At 37.6% G+C, this 25,374-nt stretch overlaps 1 protein-coding gene across 1 annotated transcript in view; it reads right to left on the bottom strand.

The window, feature by feature from the left end:
• The window catches only part of COL14A1 (collagen type XIV alpha 1 chain), a 114,439-nt gene that overhangs the window by 28,636 nt on the left and 60,429 nt on the right, over window positions 1-25,374 (bottom strand). Inside the window, exons 20-34 of the mRNA XM_058018790.1 lie at window positions 24,637-24,766; window positions 23,494-23,616; window positions 22,010-22,159; window positions 21,255-21,371; window positions 19,320-19,466; window positions 17,030-17,104; window positions 15,551-15,690; window positions 14,241-14,364; window positions 12,554-12,697; window positions 10,456-10,620; window positions 8,897-8,935; window positions 8,558-8,696; window positions 6,191-6,333; window positions 5,225-5,334; window positions 3,852-4,010 (exon numbers count right to left, since the gene is read on the bottom strand). Of these exons, the coding sequence (XP_057874773.1) occupies window positions 3,852-4,010; window positions 5,225-5,334; window positions 6,191-6,333; window positions 8,558-8,696; window positions 8,897-8,935; window positions 10,456-10,620; window positions 12,554-12,697; window positions 14,241-14,364; window positions 15,551-15,690; window positions 17,030-17,104; window positions 19,320-19,466; window positions 21,255-21,371; window positions 22,010-22,159; window positions 23,494-23,616; window positions 24,637-24,766 (1,905 nt within the window). The remainder of the gene's footprint in view (window positions 1-3,851; window positions 4,011-5,224; window positions 5,335-6,190; window positions 6,334-8,557; window positions 8,697-8,896; window positions 8,936-10,455; window positions 10,621-12,553; window positions 12,698-14,240; window positions 14,365-15,550; window positions 15,691-17,029; window positions 17,105-19,319; window positions 19,467-21,254; window positions 21,372-22,009; window positions 22,160-23,493; window positions 23,617-24,636; window positions 24,767-25,374) is intronic.

Genomic DNA, 25,374 nt, shown 5'->3' with positions numbered 1-25,374 from the left:
ACTGCTTTGACCAAATGTGTGTCCAACCAACTCATCTGAACTACCAGACACTACATGCATTGAGCAAAGCTGTTCAAGGTTAGATGCTGCATGCATTTGTTGAATTTTCCCCCAGTCCTTGCTTAAATTCTTTATTTTGCCCAGTGGTGTCTTCCAGTATCTTATTATAGCAAAAAAGACATCAAGAGTCAGGCAAATAGAGTCTAGCTTCTCTGAATAACTCCTCTTAACCCTCTGGTCTGCTCTTCAGATTTTATCTGGGACAAGGTCTTCTGTAGACTATTACTTACACTGGAGTTGAGCCACAAATAATATTTCTCATTTTTCCAGTTTAATTTTACTTTAGAATATGGCCTCTCTTATCCGTATTATCCCCAGGCAATGATAGCTTAAGAATGGGGAAAAGCTTGCTCACCACGTGACAATATTGGGCAAAAAAAAATAATTCCCATCACAGGTCTGGGAACATGGTTTGGACAAGAATTTAATCTGCAAAAACACACACACACACATGCTAAAAATAGTGGCTGCTTGATACTCAGAAACAATATACTAAATAGGACTCAGTGGTAAAACCAATTATGTCCTTTACAGCCCTCGCTGAACAAAGGGGTCTACAGAGATGAAGCTTTCTTCTGTTGCTATTTCTATTCTTTTTCCATGCCTTGTTTATGTGCATACTGAATAGGGAATGGTATGGAACAGAACATCCCATTAAATTAACCCCACATGTTAAAAAATTTGAGGAACTGCTAGAGCCAGAATGCTGGGTTTGTTCCCATTATTTTCAGTGGCATTATTTTAAGATCAGAACAGAGGGATGAATTTTAAAATTTTCTTATGACTGCATTGCTTCTAAAGCTGTTAAAATTAACTACATATGTGCACCTTTGGTTTTGCCTCATTTTGTTTCCTTTTAAAAGTCAAATACTATATTTTAAATAAAGGCATACTTTCATATAAATAGACATTCTCCTCACCTGCCAGCAGATTAGCTGGTTTGTGGATTTGCTGTACTACAGATGCAGACACAATGAGCTGGCACCACACAAAACACCTCAGACAGCTGAGTGCAGCACGGAGGCAGCATCTGGACTCTGAGTTTGGCTACATGGAGATCCACCCTGGGTCCAGCAAGTCTGTGCCCATGTCTGTGTCAAATGGAAGCTGGGGCTGCACGGGGAGCCACTTAGTGTCCCTCTTTGCTGCTCATCCCTAAGCTCCTGTCTCCAGGAGGCCTCATAGTGCAGCAGCAGACAAAAGTGCAGGCACACACTGCTCTGGGACACAGAACACATGAGTATTTGCATGATATTGCTCTTAAGCAAATCACTCATCAGAAATGGGGTGCAGCCACACCAGAGCTGGTTCTGTAGAGAGCACCTTAGGTTCAGAGGTTGTATTGCCATTTTTTTCCATAACTCAGTCCATCCCAAGCTATTCTGTTGTCCTGATCAATGGTAGGACAAAATTTATAGATAGGTATGTACATGTATTCATTTTGTCTGAACTAGGCAATCTGGACAATAAGAATAAAGTCTGTTCGTGTAAATTAAAGAGCAAACAGACATTTTCTGAAATGCTGTATTCACCAACCAAATGCTGGACAACTGAGTATTCTTTTTAAAAACCATTATGTGGGTTGCTCTGACTCAAGCTAAAACCCAAAACAAAGCTTTCTTTGCTACTCTTAAACATTTATTCATAAGTCTATGCATTTATAGTGATTTTGCTTTCTAAATATCCAGCCCCACAAGCTGAATCAGTAAGGTGGAAAAATCCTCATCTAACCAGGCTACAGCTCTGCAAACTTCTCAACAGACCACGTTAGACAATACTATTAACAGTATCTATACATGCAAGCAAACAAGGTTCAAAGAGGAGGAAACATCAATAAAGAGGAGGTCTGTGAATTGTAGATAATGTTTTAAAGTTGGACTTTTCATTAAATCCCACTGAAGGAATAGAAAACATTACTTGCTGCTGGTCCCAGTCAGGTTTCATTGCTCTGGCTACAATGCAATCCTGAGATGACTCATTCAGGAGTGTTAAAAGGGTTTGGCATCTTGAGCCTAATCCCCTGTTTGATCAATGTCTGTCTGTCTGTCTGTCTATCTATCTATCTATCTATCTATCTATCTATCTATCTATCTATCTATCTATCTATCACTGCCTGCTCATTTTACCATTGCACACTGTATATATTGATGGGAAAAAAAACTCTGGTACAATTATATTTCCTCAAAATTGAAATGTCTGGCAAAATTCAAATGACTGCTCTGTATTGATTTATCTTTAAAATACACCAAAAATATTCCAAGAATGTTAAACTGTTCCATGTGAATACAATTAGAACAAAACATCCACAATTTTGTTCCAAACTGTCCACTTATTTTTACTCTATATAATAAGCATGTCTAAAACTAGGAGATCTACTAATCTAGTAGCTGTTCTGAGAATCTCTATCCTGCCTCCTACTAGATTCCTTTGATGTCTTTTAGAGTAGGAAACCATCTCATCTGTGTCTTAAATGTGACTATTTAAAGAAGTACTGCTCAATATTAATAAATTGTGCAGAATGGAGACTTCCGAGGATGGCATTTGGGTGCTTTCTTGATTTGTTTCTAATTTGATATATATGGTAATACCAGAAGACAGCTTTACCCTACTAAAGAATTTTCATCTTCATCTACACATTTCTAATCTTACATCAGCTTTACAGTTCATTTGAACAAAATCAAATTTTTCAGTGAGTGGGCAGTCTGATTTTTTTTTTATAGATTACTAGGTTCTAACAAAAGACACATTTCTTTCCACTTCTTTACAAAGGCTTCTCTAATTCCAAGATTTCCTAAGTCTGCCTTTTTCTGTTTCTATTGGAATGTGCCTACAAAGGTTTCTCTGTGTAATTGTCTTTCCAGGCTTCATATAATTATTATCCATCAATTCGGGCCCTAAAAGCTCTTTCTTTTCATACAGAGACATATTCTGAGGGCTTATTTTTTACTAAACAAGAGTATTTTCATATATTAACAAGTAAATACATATTTGAAACCTCATTCCTATTCAAGTCAATCCTTGGTTCAAGGTTCACATTCTCTGCTAAACTCATTCTAGGGTCAAGAAAGTTCAAGGAAAATTAGCAAACACTACCATGCACAAAAACCTCAAAATCTCCCAAACAAAACAAAACAAAACTGAAAGACATGCATTCGTTGTCAAGCAGAAAGAATAATCAATTACTGCTTCTAGGAGAATAATTTCAGAGGAATGAATGAGCACTTAAACTGAGGGAGAGGGGAGACTTTTCACTCTTAAAATATCCTGTATTATAAAAGAGCTAAGTAAGCCAGGTATACTTGGATGGGAGCTTTTGGGGACAGTCTGTGCCAAACCAGCTCAATTTTTTTAGTGAACAGACAGTGAATTAAGGGGCAGACAAAGAATCAGAGGAATAACAGACATGGGGAGTAGTTACAAAAAAATTTAAAAACCAAAGTTTAAATAATTCCAGGCAAAGGAGTTATGCATGACATTACTCTATGCAATTATTTTTGGAACTTAAGTAATATCTGAATGTATCAACTGTGTTTACATATGTTTTTGAGAATAAAATTTCAACAATATTGAGAATAAAATTTCGACAATTATTTCATTTATTAAAATAATAAAAAACAGATTTTGCCCATGCTGACAACTACTACAGGCTTTTGCAGAATTTCTGAAATGCTGGGTCTTTACTATTTAAAATGAATTCACTTGGCTTCAAGTTAAAAGCAACTGCAAAGTTCCAAACCATTTGATTTTTAGAATATTTTAAGTGTTGGAAAGAGTTGTTCTGTTCCACTCACCGGTGCAGAATTGTCCCTTGGTCCCCTGGATCTCACCATCCTCCCCAGCACTTCTATGCCATCAGAACTAATATTCCCTGCTGCATTAATGGTCTTCTCACCCACTTCCTTGCAGTCAATAATTATCTTGGCCGTGGTCTTGCTGATAACAACATGCAACTGAGCAAAAGAGAAGATGCTTTAACACACAAAGGAGCCCATGAGATAAATGTGTTCTTTCCTTTGGAAAAAGGGGGGCATTTTTGAAATGATCTCCTAACTCCATGTTTGCTAATGAAACTCCAAGAACACTCCAAAGCAAATAATCTAGACGACCTCTAGAGGTCCCTTCCAACCTGAATTATTTTATGATTGTAAACTGTTGAATGAATTTAGTTTATTTTTCTACTTCTGGAACATCTGCAAAGAAATTGGCAACTTAAATAATTTAGTCAATAAATAAATAATTTGTCCCAACAAAAGATCTACACAATGTTCATTTACTACTCAGATCCCACAGAACCTTTGATTTATGTGGCCATTCGTTGTATAGAGCATTGAATTTCACCATTACAGACATTATAGCCAGCCACATGCAGAAGCCAAAATTTAGTTTGTAAATTATACATTGACAGCAAAAGCTGCCATAGTGAAGTTTTTACACTGAAAAAATCAAATCACATCAAGTGCAGTACGGAAAGCAGAGCACAACAACCAAATTCTTTCCTTCTGCCTTGATCACACTCTGTTGTCCCTCACTGTGCAGCAGAGACACTCCCAGTAGGACGAACTAACTACAAATATCCTGTCATGAGCAAACTCTCAAGGCTTTTGTTTTGTTTTTTTTTTTTTTTTTTGTTTAGGAAAGTTCCAAACATCAGGAAAAAAAGTCAATGACAAAATTACCCTCTACAACAAATAGGTGCTGCAATCCCAGTGCTGCTTCACCTGCTTTCAGAAAGAATGTTAAAAGTTCTCAAATAACAAAAGAAAGTTCAACATGGCATAGCTCTTAAAATATATTTTAAAATTACAACTGATGAAAAAATTATCTTTTTACTGGAAATTTTATTTTGAATGACACTGCCAATCCAAATCTTAAAAGGAAAAGCTGATTTATTTCTAAATTACTTTTCAAGATATGTATTTTTAAATGAACTCTAAAACACAGGCAGCAAAAGTATGAGATGAAAATTTAACACATCAGCTTCATGGTAAAAACTATGATTTGTTTAATGTTAATCTAATTCTGCAAAGAGATGTATGACAGTAAAGTAGGTGTTACAAAATACATTTTTGGCAGTAATTGACCTCATGAAACATGATTTTGAAACACAAAAAACTCATAAGTTTTTATTCAGACTGCTTTTTCCCCCCCTATTGTTGTTACTAACCTTATGAAAACTCCCATAAAATATCTTCCTTATTTCAGGACCTTCAAAAGTTACAGTCTGAAAATCTCCTTTGTAGTCATAGTTAAAGAAAGTCAGAGTTTTTCCACCATCTGTGTGAGATCAAAATTAAGGGCTCTATGTTAAAGAAAAGTCTTTTACAATATTTGAAAGAGTCAATTTGCATTTAACAAAGCAGACCAAAGATGACAGGTCATATGTTATTAAACACATTCATAAACAACACACTGACCTGCAAGTAACAAGTTATATCAGAGAAATTCTCTTTCCTGGTTTGACAGGAAGGATGGACCAGCAGTTCTGAGTCTACCTCACCCATGTTTAACTGGTTTTACTCTCTCATTCATTCTCTGTGAGAGCTGGATGAGAAAAACCCTTCTTCAAGCTGGCTAAATGTCCAATTCCCACCTATTTCAAGGTGACAAACTGGCAGCTATCAAGAACAGGTATCACAGTAGCTTCATCTTCCCAACAGTATAACCTTGTAAATTATAATCCCTGGTTCACAATTGTGAAAGTAAAACCAAGGAGAAATGAAGAGCCACCAAAAGCCTGTGGTCCTTACTCTGCTTTCCACCAGACTGCATTTCCTCTACATATTCTCCCAGTACCACTGGCTTATATCAAGACAGATTTGATCAGAATCAGACTCAAAGCACTGGAAATCTTAAAAGCAGATGAGTACCTCATCTGGAAATCTTAAAAGCAGATGAGCATATCAATAGTATAGATCCTTGGAATCCAGTTTAAAGCAGTTAACTCAAAATTTGACTCTAACTCCAAATTAAGCTCAGTCAAATTGAATCTAAAAGCCATGCATTAGCGATTCTCCCTGCCAGATTCAGGTGGTTGTTCTGGCAGCAGACTGAAACACTAGCAATAATAAAACTAGACACAGAATTAATCATTTGTACAGTTAAAATCACTGATAAAACAGAAAACACATACTATCTAAAATAACTCCAACCAGTGGTTCATATGCTTCGTTCAAAATCTCCCACAGAGCAAACGGCTCCTGCGGCGTGTCCGGCAGCACCCGAAAGAGAAACGTGATGGTGTAATCAGAAGGGAGACCTTCAGGATGCAAATACCTGTGAAAGAAATAAGCAGTCTTTAAAACTGGAACAACACTAAATCTGGTGATTTACGCATCAGAATTTTGCAGAGCATGCTTTCTATTACTCTGTATATTCCCTTATAAATCAAGACTGAGAAGCATTATAAGTGTCTATAAAATCTACTCACTTGATAACTGAAAGAATGCTTATGAAGAAAGTAGAAGTTATTGTCTCCCTTGAAATTTACAAAATTGACCTTAAAATTTAACTTTTTTTATATAAATTAAGAAGATCAAATCAGAGGTCAAGAAGTAAAGCTGAAATTAAATATATTTAAGGCTTTTAAAAAACAATAGCCACTCTCAAGACCTTTGAAATTGTTTCATTTGGGAGACAATGGAAATTGCTTGGAAGACCAGTCTCAATAGACATGTCCTTTGTCATTAAACCATTATAAATGGATTAAAATTAGGAGTGACAAAACCGTTATAGGAAGCTTTATAAAATATAGAGAAGGGAGTTTATACATTTCAAAGCCAAAACAAAAGAAAGTGAAGTCAGAACAGATCACATACTGAAATACAATCTGGTTCCCAGAATTTATGCAGAAGAGAGAGGAAGTTTATGATATAGAAGTACTTTATTTTATGTCATTTCAAAAATCCATTATTTCTTCAAGTTGAATTTAATGTTTTGTTGTCAAATCCCAAAGTGAAACATTTGGTAAGTGTCTAAGACAATTGACTGTATGTTAAATGTTAATTAGTCTGATTCCTTAAAACCATAGTAAGGGAATCTGAAAGAAGTCTCAAGAGTTATTAAAACAATTTATTTTGAAGTGTTTCTGGCACATAGTATGAATCCTGTTGAAAAGAGATTTAACATGATATATCATCCATATATTCTGCACAGTCAGTAGATTATCAGATGTGATGTTACCGTGCCCACAGAGAAAGAGGGGGAACTCGATAGATAAAAGAAAAAAGCCTTTACAGTGTGTCCATTGTACAGAATGAAAGCCAATTCAATAAGCAGAGTGCGTTAAATGCAAGGTTTGGGGACACAGAACTCAAAAAGGAGAATAAATTTAATGGCATTCAGTGCACAGATGAAGTGACAAAGCCAAGTGGTATTTTTTAGACATACCTGTGGATCATCAAGAGAAAGGTGTTCTCTGAACCATGAAAAGGAGTGAAAGTCTAATGAAGCAGTAAGACTGGGCTGGGGTGGCAGCTAGAGAATAGCATATAAAGGCAGCAGATCAAATTAGAAAGAAGCAGAAAGGGAAAAAAGTGAGAAATATTAATCCCTTGGCATTTCAGTCCATCAAGGGCCAGGAGGAAACAAAGCAAGGAGAATGGGAAACAGCACCAAGAAGTACAGCTCCAACTGGGACACAACAGGATAATCACACACTCTGATGATACCCAATATAAACCTTCAAATTCCCACTGTTTTTCTCTGTTATTTATCTTAGATAAATAATATTTTTCATTAACCTTCCCACGTGTAATTCATCAGAGCCACTGCTTCTCTCTGGTGCTACTTAAAATGGAGTGGGGGTCTGGACTGAGAGGAACCCGACACAATACAGACACTGTTTATAAAAGAAACGGGGTTTCCATCATTTCCTCTCTGAGGAATGACAGTAAAAGTTCAGTCAGGGGATTCTTCATGGCCTCCTCCATAAACCTCCCAAGACACAGTCCCTGTGAGTGAAAGATGTCCTGCCTCCCTCCCAGGCAGGTACTGGATGGGGCTCACACAGACTCACTTCCACATAAGGGTGTTAATCTTCCCTTGTAACCAGTGGCTGGACACAGACTGCAGTAGAAATGGCTGAGGAACAGCTGAAGCAGGTTCTCTTTCTGACCCTTGTTTCAAGGACATGCTGAACTCTCTGAGACTTCAACCTGCATTCCAGAGGCACCCTTCACAAAGTGCTGCAGACTGGAATCTGCCCAGACATGGGCCTGCATGAAATTGCCAGGTGTTACACAGACACCAGCCTGAAACAGGCTCGTGGGAAAACCAAAACAGCCAGTGGGCTTACCTACTTTTACCTACAATTGCTATTTTTGAATTAAACTGATTGAAGGGTCAGAGCACCAAACAGTTTTCCTATTCATCAGTATATCACAGATCATTAGCACCTCTGCCCTTCTGACTTAAAAATATGAGTCCCTGAAATGAATAATTGCCTGCACTAGAAAATTATCTTCACGTGGTTTTTGAGTATTTATATGCAAATACATACTTGGTAGGCTGGGATACCAAGGCATCCTTGTGTAGTCTGTAACATGGGAAAACATTAAATGTACCAGGTTCCATGGAAACCCCTTCCACAGATGAAAACTCCTTTTCAACCAAACCAAACATTTCCATCATTTTAAATCCTGGAAGATATCAAAAGGCATGTTTTATTAATTTAAATTAATACTGCATCAGAGGATATAAAAAAAGACATTGCCAATTGTATCTAAGAGTTTCATTGCCTGTTAGCATGAAGGGAAATGTATTGTCTAATACTGCAAAAATAATCTAATGAAAATTATTCCATAAATCAGAAACAAAAAGGAACACAAAAATACTGTACCTGCAAAATTATTGCCATCTTTAACTACGAGTGGGCAGGCTGGAAAGGAAAAAAAGATATATTTAAGAATACAAGAGATGTCCCACTGAGTCAGAACAATCATGCAATTAGACTTAAACTCAGCACTCTACCCCAAGAGCAGCAAAAGGAGGCTGGGTAGGGAGGACAGGCAAACCTGGGCACTTCCTACTCCATTCTGTCGATGCTCCTCAAGATCCCCAAGGGTTGTAGCAAAGATACTAAGGGGTGCTCCCTGTGTGCTCTATATAATATATTTGTATGGATTTCTTGTCCATTAATTTGTCTAATTCTCCTTATAAACCTGCCTTCACACCTTTTTCAGCAATTTCAAATTTGTTGGGGAAAAAAGCAACAAACTCATTGCCTGTTGCATAAAATAAAGTATGTCTTATATGGGAATTTAACCAAGTGTTCCCTAATTCTCTGTGAGCTTTTCCAGCCTAACCCATCTCAAGTTCAAGTACTGCAGCTGACATTCTCTGTGCCTTTTCAAACTCCACAATAGTTTCCATGAGGAAGAGAAACCAGAACAATCCCTAAGATGGGTACTCACATTTTTAATAGCTGCAAATCTGATTTATACATTTCTTTTGGCAGGGAAGAAAGGTCACTAATATATTTCAGGAAAGTTGCCCTGGGAAATCAACAAGCCTAAAGCAGCGTATCAACCAAGTATGGCACCCCAGGATACTCACATTTGAAGATCACTTTTAGAAAACAAGCACAAGTGACCCATAAAGGATACTGTTGAGAATTGTCAGTGTTTAACATTCTCTCTACCACTGAAGGTAGAGCTCATGGTCAAAATCTCAGAACTGGTGGCTCACAAGCAACATCCTTTTAGCTTACCAGTTCTGACAATTCAGAGTCTCATGATAACTCACAGCCCTGTGCACAAGGACTCCTTACAATCACAAATAGCTCACATCAGTCGCACAGCGCCTGCTTCCTGGCTTATACACAAGGAAATAGGTTGTGGGCACACACCTAACATCATGTGAATTACTGACCAACAATCATTAAGTGTTGCTCTGGAATGCCTATTCTTTAATTTTCTTTAAGAGACGGAAGTGTGACTTTCTCACAGATTTCAGAATTTGAGTGTGTTTTATCCTTTTCCTTAGGCTACAACTCATCTACTTTCATAACAAAAATGTTAATGACTGGATCTCTATTAATAAATTAACCATGTGACTTGAATAAGAAAGAATGCAGCTAGCAGTATTCTTACAGAGGGTTAAAGTAGCCTAGAAAATAATATATAATTATCTTTTATGATTCTGAAATGTCAACAACATCTGAAATGAGTTTTTGACAACCAGTGGCTGTATTCTGGCTTTATAGAAACAACCATTAATTATTTTGAAGTCATAAAACCTTCATTTCCCTTATCTTCTGCGGAAATACATTAGAATTATAAAGTCAGCAGTAAATTATACTAAAAAGATCAAGAATTTGTCTTAATACGAAATTAATAGTTACAATCTCCCCAGTATTTACAGTGATTTTAGAAACAAACATAAATCAAAATGGCTAACTTGCTGATGCAGTTTCACAAACAAAAGTGATCAGCTCATCTTCAATCTTTGTAAAGGCATCAAAGTCATCCACGAAGAAGACATGTCTTTCACTGGGCTTGCTGCCAATATTAACTAACTCTGAATAGTCAGCATCAGCCACTCCAATAGCAAAAAAGGTAAACCCTGTAAAACAAAAAAGAACACTCCTGTGAGTCATTCATTTTGAGAGTGGAAGTACAATATGAACACAACTGTATTTGCACTGACTCCTTTCCTGATTAAACACCAACTTGGACATTTAATTATTACCCTATAGCACGAGAAAATTCACTTATGTAATCTAAAATAGAAGTAAAACATTCTCTGTGAAATATTTCTTCTTGCTATTTATGTTTAATTAGTTAAAATTAAACCTTAAGTGTTTTCTTGAAGATATATGACCACTCAGTAGTTCAAAGTTTTAGCATACATTTAAATACTTTTTAAATTTAATACTATACTCTATTACACAAGAATATCCATGTATCAAGTACAGAACAAATAAAAAGTAGAGAAATTAATTTCCTGCAGGTTCTTTACAGATTTTTTCTGTGCCACGTGTTAGTACATGTATTATTTCAAGGCACTGCTGCCTCATGAGAGAACACTGAAATAAATGCATTCTCATTTCATCAGCAATTTAACTGCACTGGTTGCATCTGTTCTATATATTTAGCATTAATATTTTTCAAAATATGAGCCTGACTTAAAGGATTTAAATCAAATGGAAACTGTACCCTACATGTTTCAGGAGCAACAACAGCCATAAGGTTTTCAACGTTTTCCTTTCCATAAGAGATGAAGGAAAAACCTCTCTACATCAGGCTGAATATAGTTAATGGATATATTGTTCTAGCATGGCTCAGTCACAAATTTATTCCAGTCAAGCAATATTATCTTTAATAAGTTTGAATAAGGACCAGGGGCATTCATCACCTTCTGCTGAGCTTTAAGCATAACAAAATTTTGACTTAATACATTATAGCAAAATCTTCATGCCTCATCCCAAATCAGCAGCTCTTTGTGCCTCTCCATCACAGATGCCCATCAGTGCCTGCTCCAGCCCATCTGCAGCCTCACTGCAGCACATTCCAGGGGAAATGGGAGAGGGGAATTTGTGTGCCACATCCCAGCAACTGAACCCTCACAGAGTTCCATCTTCTCTGGAGGCCATTCCCAGTCCAGCAGCTAATAACGCAAGACTTACCTGAGAGATGAATATTTTATGTTCAGTTTAGACAAAAACTCCAATTTATTAAAAAATACATAGTTTTCTTAACTGCTACTTAAAACAGGTCATGCAAGCCCACTGTTTTGTCATCTGCTTTATTGATGAAGCCCCTACACTCAGCATCTAGCAACAAAACAAGGAGGCAGCCAAGGTGGACAATTACATGTGGTTTCAGAAATCAGTGAACTACATTGGGAACTTCATGGCTGTCAAAGCTAAAAGCAAATAAAAGGCATAAATGCAATTTCTCTTCAGGTCACCTCACATTAAAAGGAAGACAGCTTTTTTCTTCCATCCCTTGGTTTTGTGCCAAGTGGCACACTGTGCCCTTTTGGTTTTGGTACAAACTTCTACAACAATTAATCCACTTCTTAGGCTTAGACTCACAACATGGTGTGGCTGCTTAAAGCTCTAAAATTGAAGCCTTAAAGAAATTCCTAGAGGTAATTTGTATAACATGAGAGCAGGTCAGAAACAGTATAAGAATTTTCAATGAACCTTTTGTGTAGAAAACAAAATAGTTCAATTTGCTCATAACCACTAGACTACATTTTATAGATGATAATCCAGATTCTCAGGATCATATTCCCCAATTTCTTCATTCTGGGAGCAATTCCATTAAGTAATACATAATTTTAGCACTGCTGTCAAAATGAAAAATAATTCAATTAATCACTCAAAATACCCAGAATCTAATCATATCCTAGTGGTATTCTGTGTTTCTCAGCAATTGCCATTTTCTTTAAAACTGGAGCAAAGGCTATCCTTACCTCATGCTCACATTTAGATGCAATTAATGAAAAAAAAAAAGAAAATGTGAGTTGTTTTTAAAACCACACAATTTACCATCTAGTTGCATTTCTCTGGAGACTTTGTTCACATCATCCTGTGATCGTCCATCAGTGATGACAACCAAGACCTTTGGAATGCCCCTTCTCATGCCTGCATCTCCTGTAAATAAGATTTCTCGTGCATGTTTAATGGCTTTGCCTACAACACAAAAATTGACATTGACTGTGATATAAATCCCATCTCTATTGGCTTCTCATATCACATGTTACACATACATAAAAAGAAAAATCTGTCGTGTCCTCAATAGTCCGTCAATTTATTCATTCTGTATTTGTTAAAATCAAGATTTAGAAAAGTTTGATTTTGACCATAATGTTTCAAGTTCCGACAGCTTTGGCCCTCTGTTTTTCAATCCAGAAGAGGAAGATCATTAACATGATTTGTGTGGGTGTCCTGGCTTCAGCTGGGATAGGCTCAATTTCCCTCTTTATTGCTGGTACAGTGCTGAGTTTTGGACTCCATTTGAGGCTAATGTTGATAATGATGTTTTGGTTGTTGCTAAGCTGTGCTTACCCTGAGTCAAGCACTTTTCAGTGTCTCACTCTCTGCCCCTGAGCAGCTGCACAAGAGGACTGGAGGAGAGTGGACACAGGACAGCTGACCCAAACTGGCCAAAGGGATACTCCATGCTGTAGAACATCCTGCCCAGGGTATAAACTTGGGCAGTTGGCCAGGAGGGGCCAATCCCCCCAGAATGGGCTGGCCACCAGTGGTGAACAACCATAAGAGCATCATCTCTTATTCTTGGGGTTTCTCTCCCTCTATTTGTTATACCCCTTTTTATTACTATTACTATCATTGTATTTTACTTTATTTCAATCACGAAACTGTTGTCTCAGCCCACAGGCTTTACCCTTTTCTGATTCCCCTCCCCATCCCACCAGGGCTAGGGGTAGGCAGTCAGTGAGCACTGTGTGGTATTTAGCTGCTGGCTGGGTTAGAGATAGCAAAACTTTCCTGTTCTGGATTGTAGAGCACTGTCTGCATTAACAACTGAGAATGTCATTGTAGTAAATGGAAAATTATTTTGATAATGCTGAAAGGGGATGCAATGCAACAGCTGCAAGAAATTTCTGTGAAGTCTGAAAATAATAAAACATATGGTTTCCAACTAAAACAGATTTTAACCCTTTCAACCCTCATCTATAATTTCTTTATATCAGCAAACTATTTTAAGGGATAAATGAAAACGCAACCTTAACAAACATCCTTCCCCATCCCAGTCTTAAATATCCCACAGAGGCTTAACTGTCCTGGCTTATACCCAAACAGACACTCCACTCTCACCAGTTTTCTACATGCCCTGCAAGCTGCCTCCCACCCTCTGCCCTTTATCACTTTTCTGCTCACTTGCCAAGCTGATTTCATATTACTCCCCATTCCACCTTCCACTACCCCCAAATTAATTTGCTTTACCCCTCCTGCCCCTCTCCCTGCCCCCCTGATCCTTGTTATCACTGTTGATCAGTGGGGTGAATATGCAGCAGGAGGGGCTGAAGGGTGTAAACTACAGATTACAAAGACTTTCTAATTTCAGAGCCCAACCCTTCATCCCCAGTGTGGAGACAGCATGCTATTACTGGTTTTGCAGTGATTAATTAAGCCATTTAGCAAATGAGAAAGAAATACCACTTAGAGAAGCAGGGGAAAAAATCTGCATTACAATCTCATCCTTTCTCACCTGTTTTTGTATTTCCTCCTTTGTAGGCTATTTGCTGAATAGCTTCAAGAAGAGTCTCTTTTGTTTTGTATGCATTCAATTTAAATTCTGTCCTAGGATCATCACTAAACTGAATTATTGCCACCTGTGCACATAGAAGATGTTGATTACAAAAGCACCACCCACTGTGTGAGCAAAAAGTAAGTGAATTTGACCATTTAAAACAAGGATTTATCTTGTAATTTAGCTTAATCTTTAAATTGAAGCCAGACTTTTTTCTCTTTAAAAAAGCTTTCAGTAAATAAAGTTCAATTTTACTCTGCAACTTTGGCAACCATCTAACACTTTCTGGTTTCATTTTGCAGCAAACAGGATGAGAACAGTAATACCCATTTTGGCAGAAGCACTCTCAGTCGAGCCCAAAAGCAAAATCCTGGTTACAGCTGCTCACATGTGTACAGTTACTTACTCAGAACTGCTGGGACTTAATTCAGTCTCCATGAATTAATAACTGCACACAAGTAACTTAAGCTAGGGAGCAAGAAAGATTCAGGAATATATTTTGAAATATTGCCACTGTCAAATATGACACTACTGAGTTAAGACCCTGTATTACAATACTGTACACTAAGCCCCGACAACTCACAAAGCATATATATTGATCTTCATATTCCATAAGTGGTGCCCCTGATTTAAAAGGAGCTATTATGTTTAAACTTGTGACAAAGTTTCTGAAGCACCATTAATTCCATTCTGGAAAAATATCTGTATAGCAAGAAACAGTAAAAACTAAGTATCCTTCAGGGTTTGGACAAGTTAAAACTAATTTCCAATGAGATCCTAAACCCCATATTATACAGGTAACATTTAAAGCAGTAACTTATTTGCCAATAATATGTTCTGGAGCACCTCTCTAAACAAATACATGAATGGAACAATCATTGCAAATTTTATTTGAAGCACTGTAGATTCTGTAGTGTGTATGATTCAAAATAACAGAACCTTTAGTTTTCCTTATCAATGCCATTTTTAGCTTATTTATAAATAAACACTACAATGAGTACCAAAAACATGAACAAACTTAAATCTCATTTGAATTAGAAGAGATTGAAATGATACTTAGCCTTCATGCTACAAAAATTTATACTGAGAATTTTAACATATGGTGTGCATAAAAAGATATTGAAAAAAGATACTGACATGGAGCATATTTTATATTTTCACTGAACTGTGAAATGATGTCAGTTACTTCTTGATTCATTTCACTTCTGGTCTAGTCTAAAATACCCTGTCAAGTCCACGCACCCTCCATCTCTGCACACATCGATTACCTGTGTTCCATCAGGACCAATCTTATCCAAAGCTCCAACAGTGCTATAAAGGAAGTTAATTATCTTATTGAAATTGTCATCTCCAATACTCCATGACCCATCCACCAGGAATGCCAGATCAGCTTTGGCTGCTTTGCACACTGAGGAAGAAAGCAAGAATTTTGGAATTAGAGCAATGCCTCAACTCAAAAATCTCAAAAATCACTTTAAAAAATGCAACCATCATGAAAAGCTCTTATTTAATATTAGCTAATACATGTTAGCTCAATGTTAGCTTCATTCAACAGACCTGCTGGCATTGACCTCAGTGCAGGTGTAGAACCAGCTGTGCTCTGCAAGGGAGAATTGTCTGCACCAACAGATCCTGTCACAGAACACACTTCAATGGTCCTTTAAAGTCTGGCTTATCATTTCTATTTTCATTTAGGTTTTTAAGTAAAGTGACACATGAGCTTATACAATGCCAACTCCTAGCATGGCACAGTAAGCAAGATGACAGAATTTCAACTGTGGAGGTTCCCACTGGGAAAATCCATTCATAAAGTTACACTAAGGTCTGCAGTGTCTAATGCACTTCAACTGCACTGTGCAGGGGCAATGCAGGTTTCACCCATCTCATCTGATTCCAGCATGTTCTTATGCAAAATGGCCTGCAAGAGCCGAACATTGCCCACACAAGTTGCTCACTCTTTCATGGGAACTGGGAACCTTCAACACTTCACAGAAATCCAAGTCTATTGCTTGGGGTCAGAAGTAAACTGTCTCAAAGCAAAGTTATGTTTTTCAACATATTTCATCTTCAAATTTCATCTAAATCCAGAGAATAGGTCAAGAAGATACAAACCTGTATTTTTATTTTCTGTTGATTACTCCTTGGATAACAAAACCCCCTCATTATCTGCCCCTATGCAGTTCTAAACACACCTACATACAAGGTCTTTTTTCCCTGTGCTTGTGGGTTAAATTCTCAATTTATACATGTCAGTTTGGTCCACAGACTTCAAGCAGATGTATTTGATCCTCAGCCTCCACCAATAATGCTCCTCTCACAGAAATATTATAAGCCTCTGTACAAAATATGATGCGTTCAAATAATAATAAAAGGAAGTCTGCATTTAAAGGGAGTCTGAATATGGCCCATACTTTTCACATTACCTAAAGTAGGCATACTTAAAAATAATGCTGCTTTTCAAGTTTAATTATCCTAGGATGTCTGCTTCAGTTGCAAAATGTGTATGGTTTAGGAGGTTTGGAAAAAGGAAGTGTCACATATATTAACCACCCTTTCATCAAATTTTAAAAGTAAAACAATTATGTCAGATTTTTGGCTCATTAAATTTAGGCCAGCTGCCTTAACAGTGTTTCTACAGCAAATGCCTTGTGAGATCTGCTCCCCACAGGTCTAAAATACCATCAGAAGCAGAAAAACATTGCATCAACACTTTAAAATTACTAGAAACTCACACGTGTAGCACTTACCCTCTTTTGCAGGTGGGATCGTAGGTGGTGGAGGTGGTGTTGAAGGTGTTGTTGGTGGTTGAGTAGGAAATGGTACTGGAGAATCAAAGAAGGAACATTCAAACATACTTAAAAGCCCAATATTTTTAATAAAAAGCATTTTCTACTCATCTCTACATGAAAAAAATTCATTATCCCTAATCCACTAGTTATGCAACTGGAGATAAATGTGGTGAGTGCACAAAAGAAATGTCACCTGAAAGAGAATATTACTAATGCAGAACAATTAATGGCTGCATGTGCAGTATGAATGATAAAATAATACAACTGAACTACTATTGGAACTGCCCCTTTTTGAGATCCTCCAGCGCAGCAGACCATGTGCCAGCATTATTCTTGACCTAAAATCCATTATTTGTTTTGAAAAAGGTCTGTGTCCTTTTCTTTTCTCAACAAAAGTCCTCAGTAACAGAAAGTAGGTCTTTAGTCACCCTGGAAGGAAGAAGATCTTAGTCCAAAATGCAAAGACAGAGAGGAAAAGCAAGCCAGTGCCTGCACTCAAAGCAGATCACAGTCTTCCCTGATCAAGACTTTTCTGAATTTTGTCAAAGATCTTGTTATGCTTCCAGACAGAAACACAGCTCTGACCCCAGCTCTAACAGGACTGTGGCTCTGTTGCCTGCAGCAACTTCTACTCAAGTTGTTTAATAGTTTTTGAAAGTGTCCCTCACTCTTCTCCTGAAAACTGACATTGGAATTTCAACCTTGCAGACACCTAGGTGAATACCCAATTAAAGCTTTTCTGAATGCAACAGCTTTATTTTGCACCTTTCAATACAGCCCAGCTGACCTCTCAGAGATAAAATGCACATGCATTGACTTCCACAACTCTGTGGGAGGAAAAGCTTCCACATTCATTCAAGGGTTTTTCCCCCATTTTTATTCAATGCATTTAGCATAAGAAGCCACAGGTTACAGAACATCAGTCCTCCAAGTCTAAACTTATTTGCTGTAACATCTAAGTTACATTTGTAGGCAATGGAGAGTGTTAGATTTGGCAACCTGAGAAAAGAAGCCTACATTTGGGGAAGATCAGTGCAAACAGGATTCACTACATGTCCACATCCCACTGCAGCTCATGGGGGTTTTCCCAGTGGCTTCAGCAATAGAAAGGGCTGGGACTCTGAAACACCTACACAGAAGTAGTGCCCAGGACCTCCATGGCCACAGCAACCCAGGACCAGAGCCATTAAGAAAGGGTCACAGCTCCTGTGAGGGGACTTGAAAGGCTGCTCTCAGCACGCAAGAGATGCAGATCACCCTGAAGACTGTTTCCCTTTTTAAAGTGAGACAATAGTTTACACAAATTATCATAAATCATCATTCTCAAATGGACATATGGGCCAAGGTGTGCTCTTCCTTGTGTCTCCTAGCTCCCTGACCTGCAGAGCACACTAAACACAACTCCTCAAAAAGCAGAAGAAGCTTGGCTTTATGCTAGCTGCTCAGAGAATGAGCCCGGAACCAGGAAGAATTGGAGTCATGCACCTGTGCAAGTTTTCCCTATGTGAAACCATAAATGTGGGAGGAAAAGAAGAAAATTAGAAACACTTTCTACCCTGAGAGAAAGGGAACAGTATTGTGGTGTATAGCAATATACTGTGAGAAAACAGGAAATGCTGAGATTGGAAATGGGCTCAAAGAAAGATAAAATATTCATTCTAGTAGTCCCATGTTTTACTTCACAGTATTTTGAGTTCATGAGAGCAGGATCTTGACTTCATAAAACAGCTGTGAGGTTTTTTTTTCCTTTTTGCCTGTCTTGTAGTACTACTAATAACAATTAAGAAGTCTGGTTGGTTGGTTTGTTTCAAAATACTTAAATAAATTGGGTTTTGAGGTCCCATTTAACTGTAAATTATTCAAACACTAGTTAATTTTACTAAATAACAAGAGCTGCAGGAACAAAACTTTCTCTGTTTGCCCATTTTTCTGTATTTTTTCCCCAAAGTAATAGATATTCAGAGTATCCCATAGTGGGACTTTCTATGAAGAAAACTAAACCATCCTCCCTGTGTCTTTCTCATTAGAAGTCCAATAGAGTTGCTGAATGTGACTTAACAATTACTTCACAGCAGTGGTGTAAGAACCATGCACACCAGTGGAGGAGTCACAATGTACCTGAAAAATCAATAGCTCAGCTAAAGAACACTGTGCAGGAATAGCACATGTGTGGGCAAAGGGCAGAACACAAGAAATACAATTGAGCATTATTGTGCTGGCTGAACTCTCCCTCCTCTGTTTTACTCACACGTTGTCTCCGTGATGCTCACAGCAGGGCCCTCCAGCTCCTGAAGCTGGGTATGAACACTGACTTTATACTTGGTTCCAGGCATCAGCTCAAAGAAACAATGTCTAGGTGTCCCTCCACCAAGATTTACTTCTTGCTTTTTTCCATCTGGAATTACAAAAGAAACTATGAAAACTTTTTTGTTTTTTTACTGTTTTATTGAATAATGTGATTTAAATCATAAATAAGAAGAGTACATAACAGCACATGAAGGGTAAGAGGTTGGCATAAGTTAATAAACTGCCTGCTGCCTTACTTTTGGAAATTGACCTCTGTGCAGAGGTCTCTAACATTTCATTATTCATACTAAGTAGGAGCTGAGGAATGTGTCAAACATCTTCAGGAAAAAAAGATTAATTTTGCCCCATGCACTGAAGGCAATAAAAATCACTAACACTATCATGAACAGGCTTTGGATGCAGTCCTAAATTATGAGAGTCTAACTAGGAATTGTTGCATTATGTAATTCCATGGCATCCTTTGTCTGTGCCTCTGGTTCTCAGCACACGTAATGTGCTTGGTCACAACAAAGGAGACTGAACTAAATATCATATTCCAGCTTTCACTAGTAGCCACTTGGCAAGATGGTTAAGTAATAGCATTTACAGGGTTCCAAAACTGATTCTGCTAAATTCTGAATTGGAAGATACATTGACAATAGAAAAAGGCTGGGTACTGGAAATAGCATAAGGCATGTTTTAATAACAAGAAAAAATTTATCACGATTTAAAATCTGCATCAGGAAGAAGTGAAATACAAGCCACTGATCTCATACTTTACAGAGTATATAAAAATGGCAAACAATCATTCAATGCTTCTCAGGTGTTACACTAGTATAAAAATATTCAATCACTGCCTGAACCAGACACACACCAGATTTGACAATCAAGTCCCTTCAGGATAAATACTAATAAGAAACATTTGTTCACACTCTGGGTTATTCTGCTTGCATTTAGGTGCTTTCAGCTCAGTTAAAACAATTCTGGCAGTTCTATATGAAGAAAGTAGGATGTTGGCTAGCTCCCAGATGAGAGGGATGTCTGTGCTGTCTCAGGCTGATCTCTGCTATCTGAACAGCTTGTCTGTATTTCATGGCTTCAAATAAACCTTATCACCATCCACTTGCCATTCCACAGAAAGGTCATGCCTTTTTTGCCACGTGATCAGGGTTACTGTCCCTGACACCTTTAACACAGCCCATTAACTGCACTTCTCTCAAGTTATCCAAGGTTTTCATTTGCCGCCAGTCAGAAGACCACTGATGTCTGCTTGGATAAGAGAATTGGTCTGCACAAACAGTGACAAAATGTTCTTCTGGCCACACCTGAGAACCAGTGAGGCTGAAGAGGCTGTAATTTACCCTCTATATATACTGTGCTAAAAGCATCAAGACTCCTTGTGTGACTGCATAGCATGGTGTCATGTTTATCCATATGAATAACATTACTACTATAAGCTACAAAGAAGCATCAATAGAATGAGAACAAACAAAACTGGGCATGGTCTGGATTCCTTCAGAGCTTTTCTGCCCTCTTCTCCTGTCTATCCTAATCATACAGAGCTACTGCTGGTGGTGTATTTAGAAACTTTGATGTATTCAGTTCATCCTTATCCATCTTCTGTTCCTCACAGCAATGAAAATCTCAGGTAATCACCTTTCTTCTACCAATAGATTGAAGTCTCTGACATAAAATGCACAAGCTATCAACGTGTTTGACATAAAAGGACAGGGATGCTACTTCATTCTGAAACTGTCAGGGGTGCACACACCTCTCTTCTGTCCATCATTTCCAGTATTTCAGGAGCCAGTCTACAGGTCTAACTGCATGCAATTTCTATGCAATTCAGTTCTCTGGATGGGGCTGTAGCTGCATACCAAATTATTCAGTAACTTACCCTCGAGTGACTCTATGACCACCCTGTAAGCAGTGGCATGTCTGTGGAGCTGCCACTGAGCACACAGACTTGTCATGCGGACTTGGTAGGAGTCCAAATTCGGCACACCCAAATACACTGAAAATCAAATTTAAAAAAAATCAGTTTTATACCTCTAATAAGACATACAAGAAAAAAAAGACAAAATTATTACAGTTAAACCAGTCCCAATTAATTTTTAACAAATAATGTCCATAGCTGCTTTAAAAAAATCAAGAAAATCTAAAAGAAGAATTTTAAAAAGTAGTGAGATTTAAAAACAGAAGTTTAGAACTTTAGGCAATTTGCTTAAAACTATATAATGAACATTGTTAAAAAGTTCAGTTATTACAAGTAAGTATAAAAGTATCATAATAATAGCAGAATTTCTGTCAAAATCTAATTTAAAAATGAGCTTTATCTATATAAAGAGCAAATAATCTTATATATGGATCTAGAAAAAATATACTAAACAGATTTTCATGAAGGAAATTTACATCTACTACTAGGCACATATATTTTTGGCTAATAAATGGTATCTGCTTTATGATTCCTGTCTTGCTAACATCCAGCAGAGCACTGAAAAGCCTGGTAGAGTCTCACAGAAAGAGAGACTTTCATTTCAGGAAAACAAAGTAAAGTCTTCCACGTGAAAATTTATTCAGGGAGCTGCAGAAAGCCACAGTTGTAAGGAAAATCAGCTTGTAGAGATCTGAGCAGCATGAAATCATTCTTACAGGTTTTGGCCACGCCTGTCAGGGCATCACTGAAGCCTGTTGAGTATGAAGCAAATACTTTAACACTGTACTCCGTTCCACTGAGGAGATTCAGAATGAGAATAGTATTAATATCATCCCCTACAAAGGTCTCCAATGCAGGACCAGGAGCTGCAAAATATGAAATAAATTAGAAAATCATTTGCTCATTCACTAAATTAGAAAAAATTACAAGTGTTCATAAAGTTACTATTTTATGCCTTATTTTTTTAACCGTACACAAATACAAAGACATTCTCCTCAATCCTTGCATGGAAAGAAGACACAAAAAACACACTGGGGAAGTTCAGCAGTGGGATTCATTAAGGCAGAGCTAGACACTGGCATCTGTTAAAACCCTTTCGTTCTGCTTCAGTGACTTACTACTGCTCTAAAGAGGCAGCCAAATATCTCCCCAGTTTGATTGTATGCCAGGACCAACAGGGGGGACAGAAGATGCCAGCCAGCACTACACTCACTCAGGGCTTCTTATACAACAGCATCGTTTAATACTGTGCAAAAATGATAATGAAAATAGAAAATAATGAAACTTCCCCAATCAGAATCACAAACAGCTCCTTCATCACCTCCCCCAGCTGTTCTGGATACACTTCAGAAACCAGGCAGCAGTATTGTCTTTGGACAGTATTTTAGTCTCTCAATGGTCAATATCTGTGATTTGCCGTCAATAGAGGACCCTGTTTTTCTAAAGAAATTTGAAGGATTCTGGATGTCTTGTCTAGCTGCAAAGTACAGGCAGGTAAAGGATGCAGCACACACAAAATGGACAAGGAATAAAATGTCAAGTGTCTGAGAAGAAATAAAAACCTTTTATTGAGAGGGGAGGGAAGCTGAAGAACAGGAGAATACAGAAGAGAGGGACAGGAAAAAGCAGACAGTCTCTGAAAGATAGTCATGATGAAATGAAAAAGCACAGACTGAGAGAGCTGGGATTAATCAGCCTTAGGATTGGAAGTCTAAGGGGAAATCTACTGCTGCCAACACCTACCTCATGCAAGGTGGCAGAGAAGATACAGACAGAATGTCTTCAGAGGCAAACAGGAAAATGTAGGAGAAAAAAGACAAATTTTGCAACATAGGAAATTTTTATCATATATTAGCAAAGACACTGCCAGTGACAGTCATCAAAAACTGGGAGAGATGCTTAGAGCAGTTTTAAAATCTCCGTCCTTGGGGAGATTATAAATTCAACTGGCCAGGGTTCACTGAAACCTGTTCCAAGCTGGCCCTGTTTTGTTCAGGGAGGAAGACCAGATGATCTCCAGAGATCCTCTCCAACCTGCATCATTCTGTGATTATTAAACTTTCATATTGAAAAATACAAGGCACCAAAGTTAATAACACTTTCAAGGCTGTAGCTGCAACTGATAGATTTAAGAACAAAATTGAGTGAAAGATGGTGTTCAGTCAGAAATAACCCAAACAAAATCAGTTTAAAAACTCACTGTTGACAGGCTTGTAGACAACTCTGTAACCCATTGTTGCTGAAGGTGGGGCATCCCAGCTGATACGTAACCTGTTGTACCACTCCTCTGAGACACGTAAATTCCTGGGAGCAGACAGGGGCACTGAAAAGAAACCAAACTGGGATTTTACAAGTTTATCTCATACAAGCTTATACAGAAAAATCAAGATATGCAAATAAAAAGAGTGTGATACCCATTAGTCTCAGATTTACATGTGAAATTATCAGGATGAAACTCTTAATCAAATTCATCCTTTGTATTACTCAGTGGATTAGCCACGAACTTTGATCAACAAACAAATGAATTTTTGAATTAATTCCAAAATTTGTCCCTACATTTCTTTAAAAAAATCTTACTTTTGTTTCCTAAAAATGTAAGGTAATTTAGAGATAATTATACATTAAATAGTTTCTTCCGATCCAAGTGCACTAATGTATAAATCATGCTCTTTTGAACAATTAATTCTGTAGAATGGAATAAAAGGACTTATTTACAAGTGATTTAAGGCTCTGCATAAATAGCACTTCAATTAAAACAAATTATGTAAATTAGGAGAACACTTCAATAAAATTATACTATCATGACTACAAGGGCATAATGAAATGATTTTTTACAATATACAGTAGAGAGGAAGTTTAAGCGACAGCTGAGTAATCTTTTGGTACTTGGTCAGAACTCTGGAGATAATGCAATCACTTTTTATAAAAAGTTCAGCAGCATTTCTACTGACCCTTAGAAAGCAATGATCTCACACAAAAGAAGATTGAACAGTACAATGGTTGGTTTGATACCATCTCAGCAGGCTTTGTTTACTTTTTTTTCTGTATTAGTTGGCTTGCCCTTGGTGGGCTGGTTATCAAGCATTTGCCAGTTCTATTACTGAACAAGTTTCTGCAAACTCAGAGTATTTGAAAATAAAATACAGCTTGTCTTTCAGAAGAAACCCATTGTTTATAAATCAATCAACTGAGATTAATTTAAAGTTCAAGTCATATAAATCATGCAAAATAAGACCACATTTATACTAAAATACATTCCTACAGCCAAGGAAAAAAAGCCAGAAAGAGTAAGTCTTTATTCATGCACATCCTGGCCAAAGGCAGGTGGAAAGTTTGTACTTACAAGTTTTGCCAGGAGCTGAGACACTGACTCCCTCCCCATCAGAATAGACTGGGGTTACAGTGACTTTGTATTCTGTATGAGGCAGCAGAGGGTGAAGCAGGAGAGTGTTTTGTCTGCTGGGCACCATTACCTGCAGGGTCAGAACATGCAGAAACAATCAAGCTTTATGACTAGAGACAAACCACTTTATCTTACATGGTCTCTGACAACACACTCCACTAGCATTGCTAAATAGCTTGCATTTTCAAATATTATTGATGTTCTACAGTAAAATAAAATCACTACACTATCCACCCTTTTAACAGATCCATTATACCATTATACCAAAACAAAATAAAGGAAATGTTCCTATGAGATGACACTGTTTTATATTAAACCTATGAGACACTACAGGTCCATAATGCACTGGTATTGTTTGGATCAGAAATACTTAAACTATTTCACTGCATGGACAAAATACATCCTCTTGATGTATTTATTCTGGACATATTTAGATTTTCTGAAGCTCAGTGATAAAGGCTGATCACTTTGTTCTCTGGAGACAAAAAATCCTCCCTCCCTAGGAGGAAGGGAAATCAGGTTATGAGATCTGGAAGCATTGAACTGAGCAAGCAGGAATAAAAAATGTTTTTCTTGTCTGCATCTGATCTGGAGACAAGCAAATGAAGGTGGCTATTTAGGAGAGGAAGTAGGATGGCATCCCACAAATACCCAAATTGCCATGAAACCTGGAAGATC

This window comes from Melospiza georgiana, chromosome 1 (genome assembly GCF_028018845.1).
Source record: "Melospiza georgiana isolate bMelGeo1 chromosome 1, bMelGeo1.pri, whole genome shotgun sequence".
Classification (NCBI taxonomy): Eukaryota; Metazoa; Chordata; class Aves; order Passeriformes; family Passerellidae; genus Melospiza; species Melospiza georgiana.
This window is presented reverse-complemented; position numbering and strand designations above follow the sequence as displayed.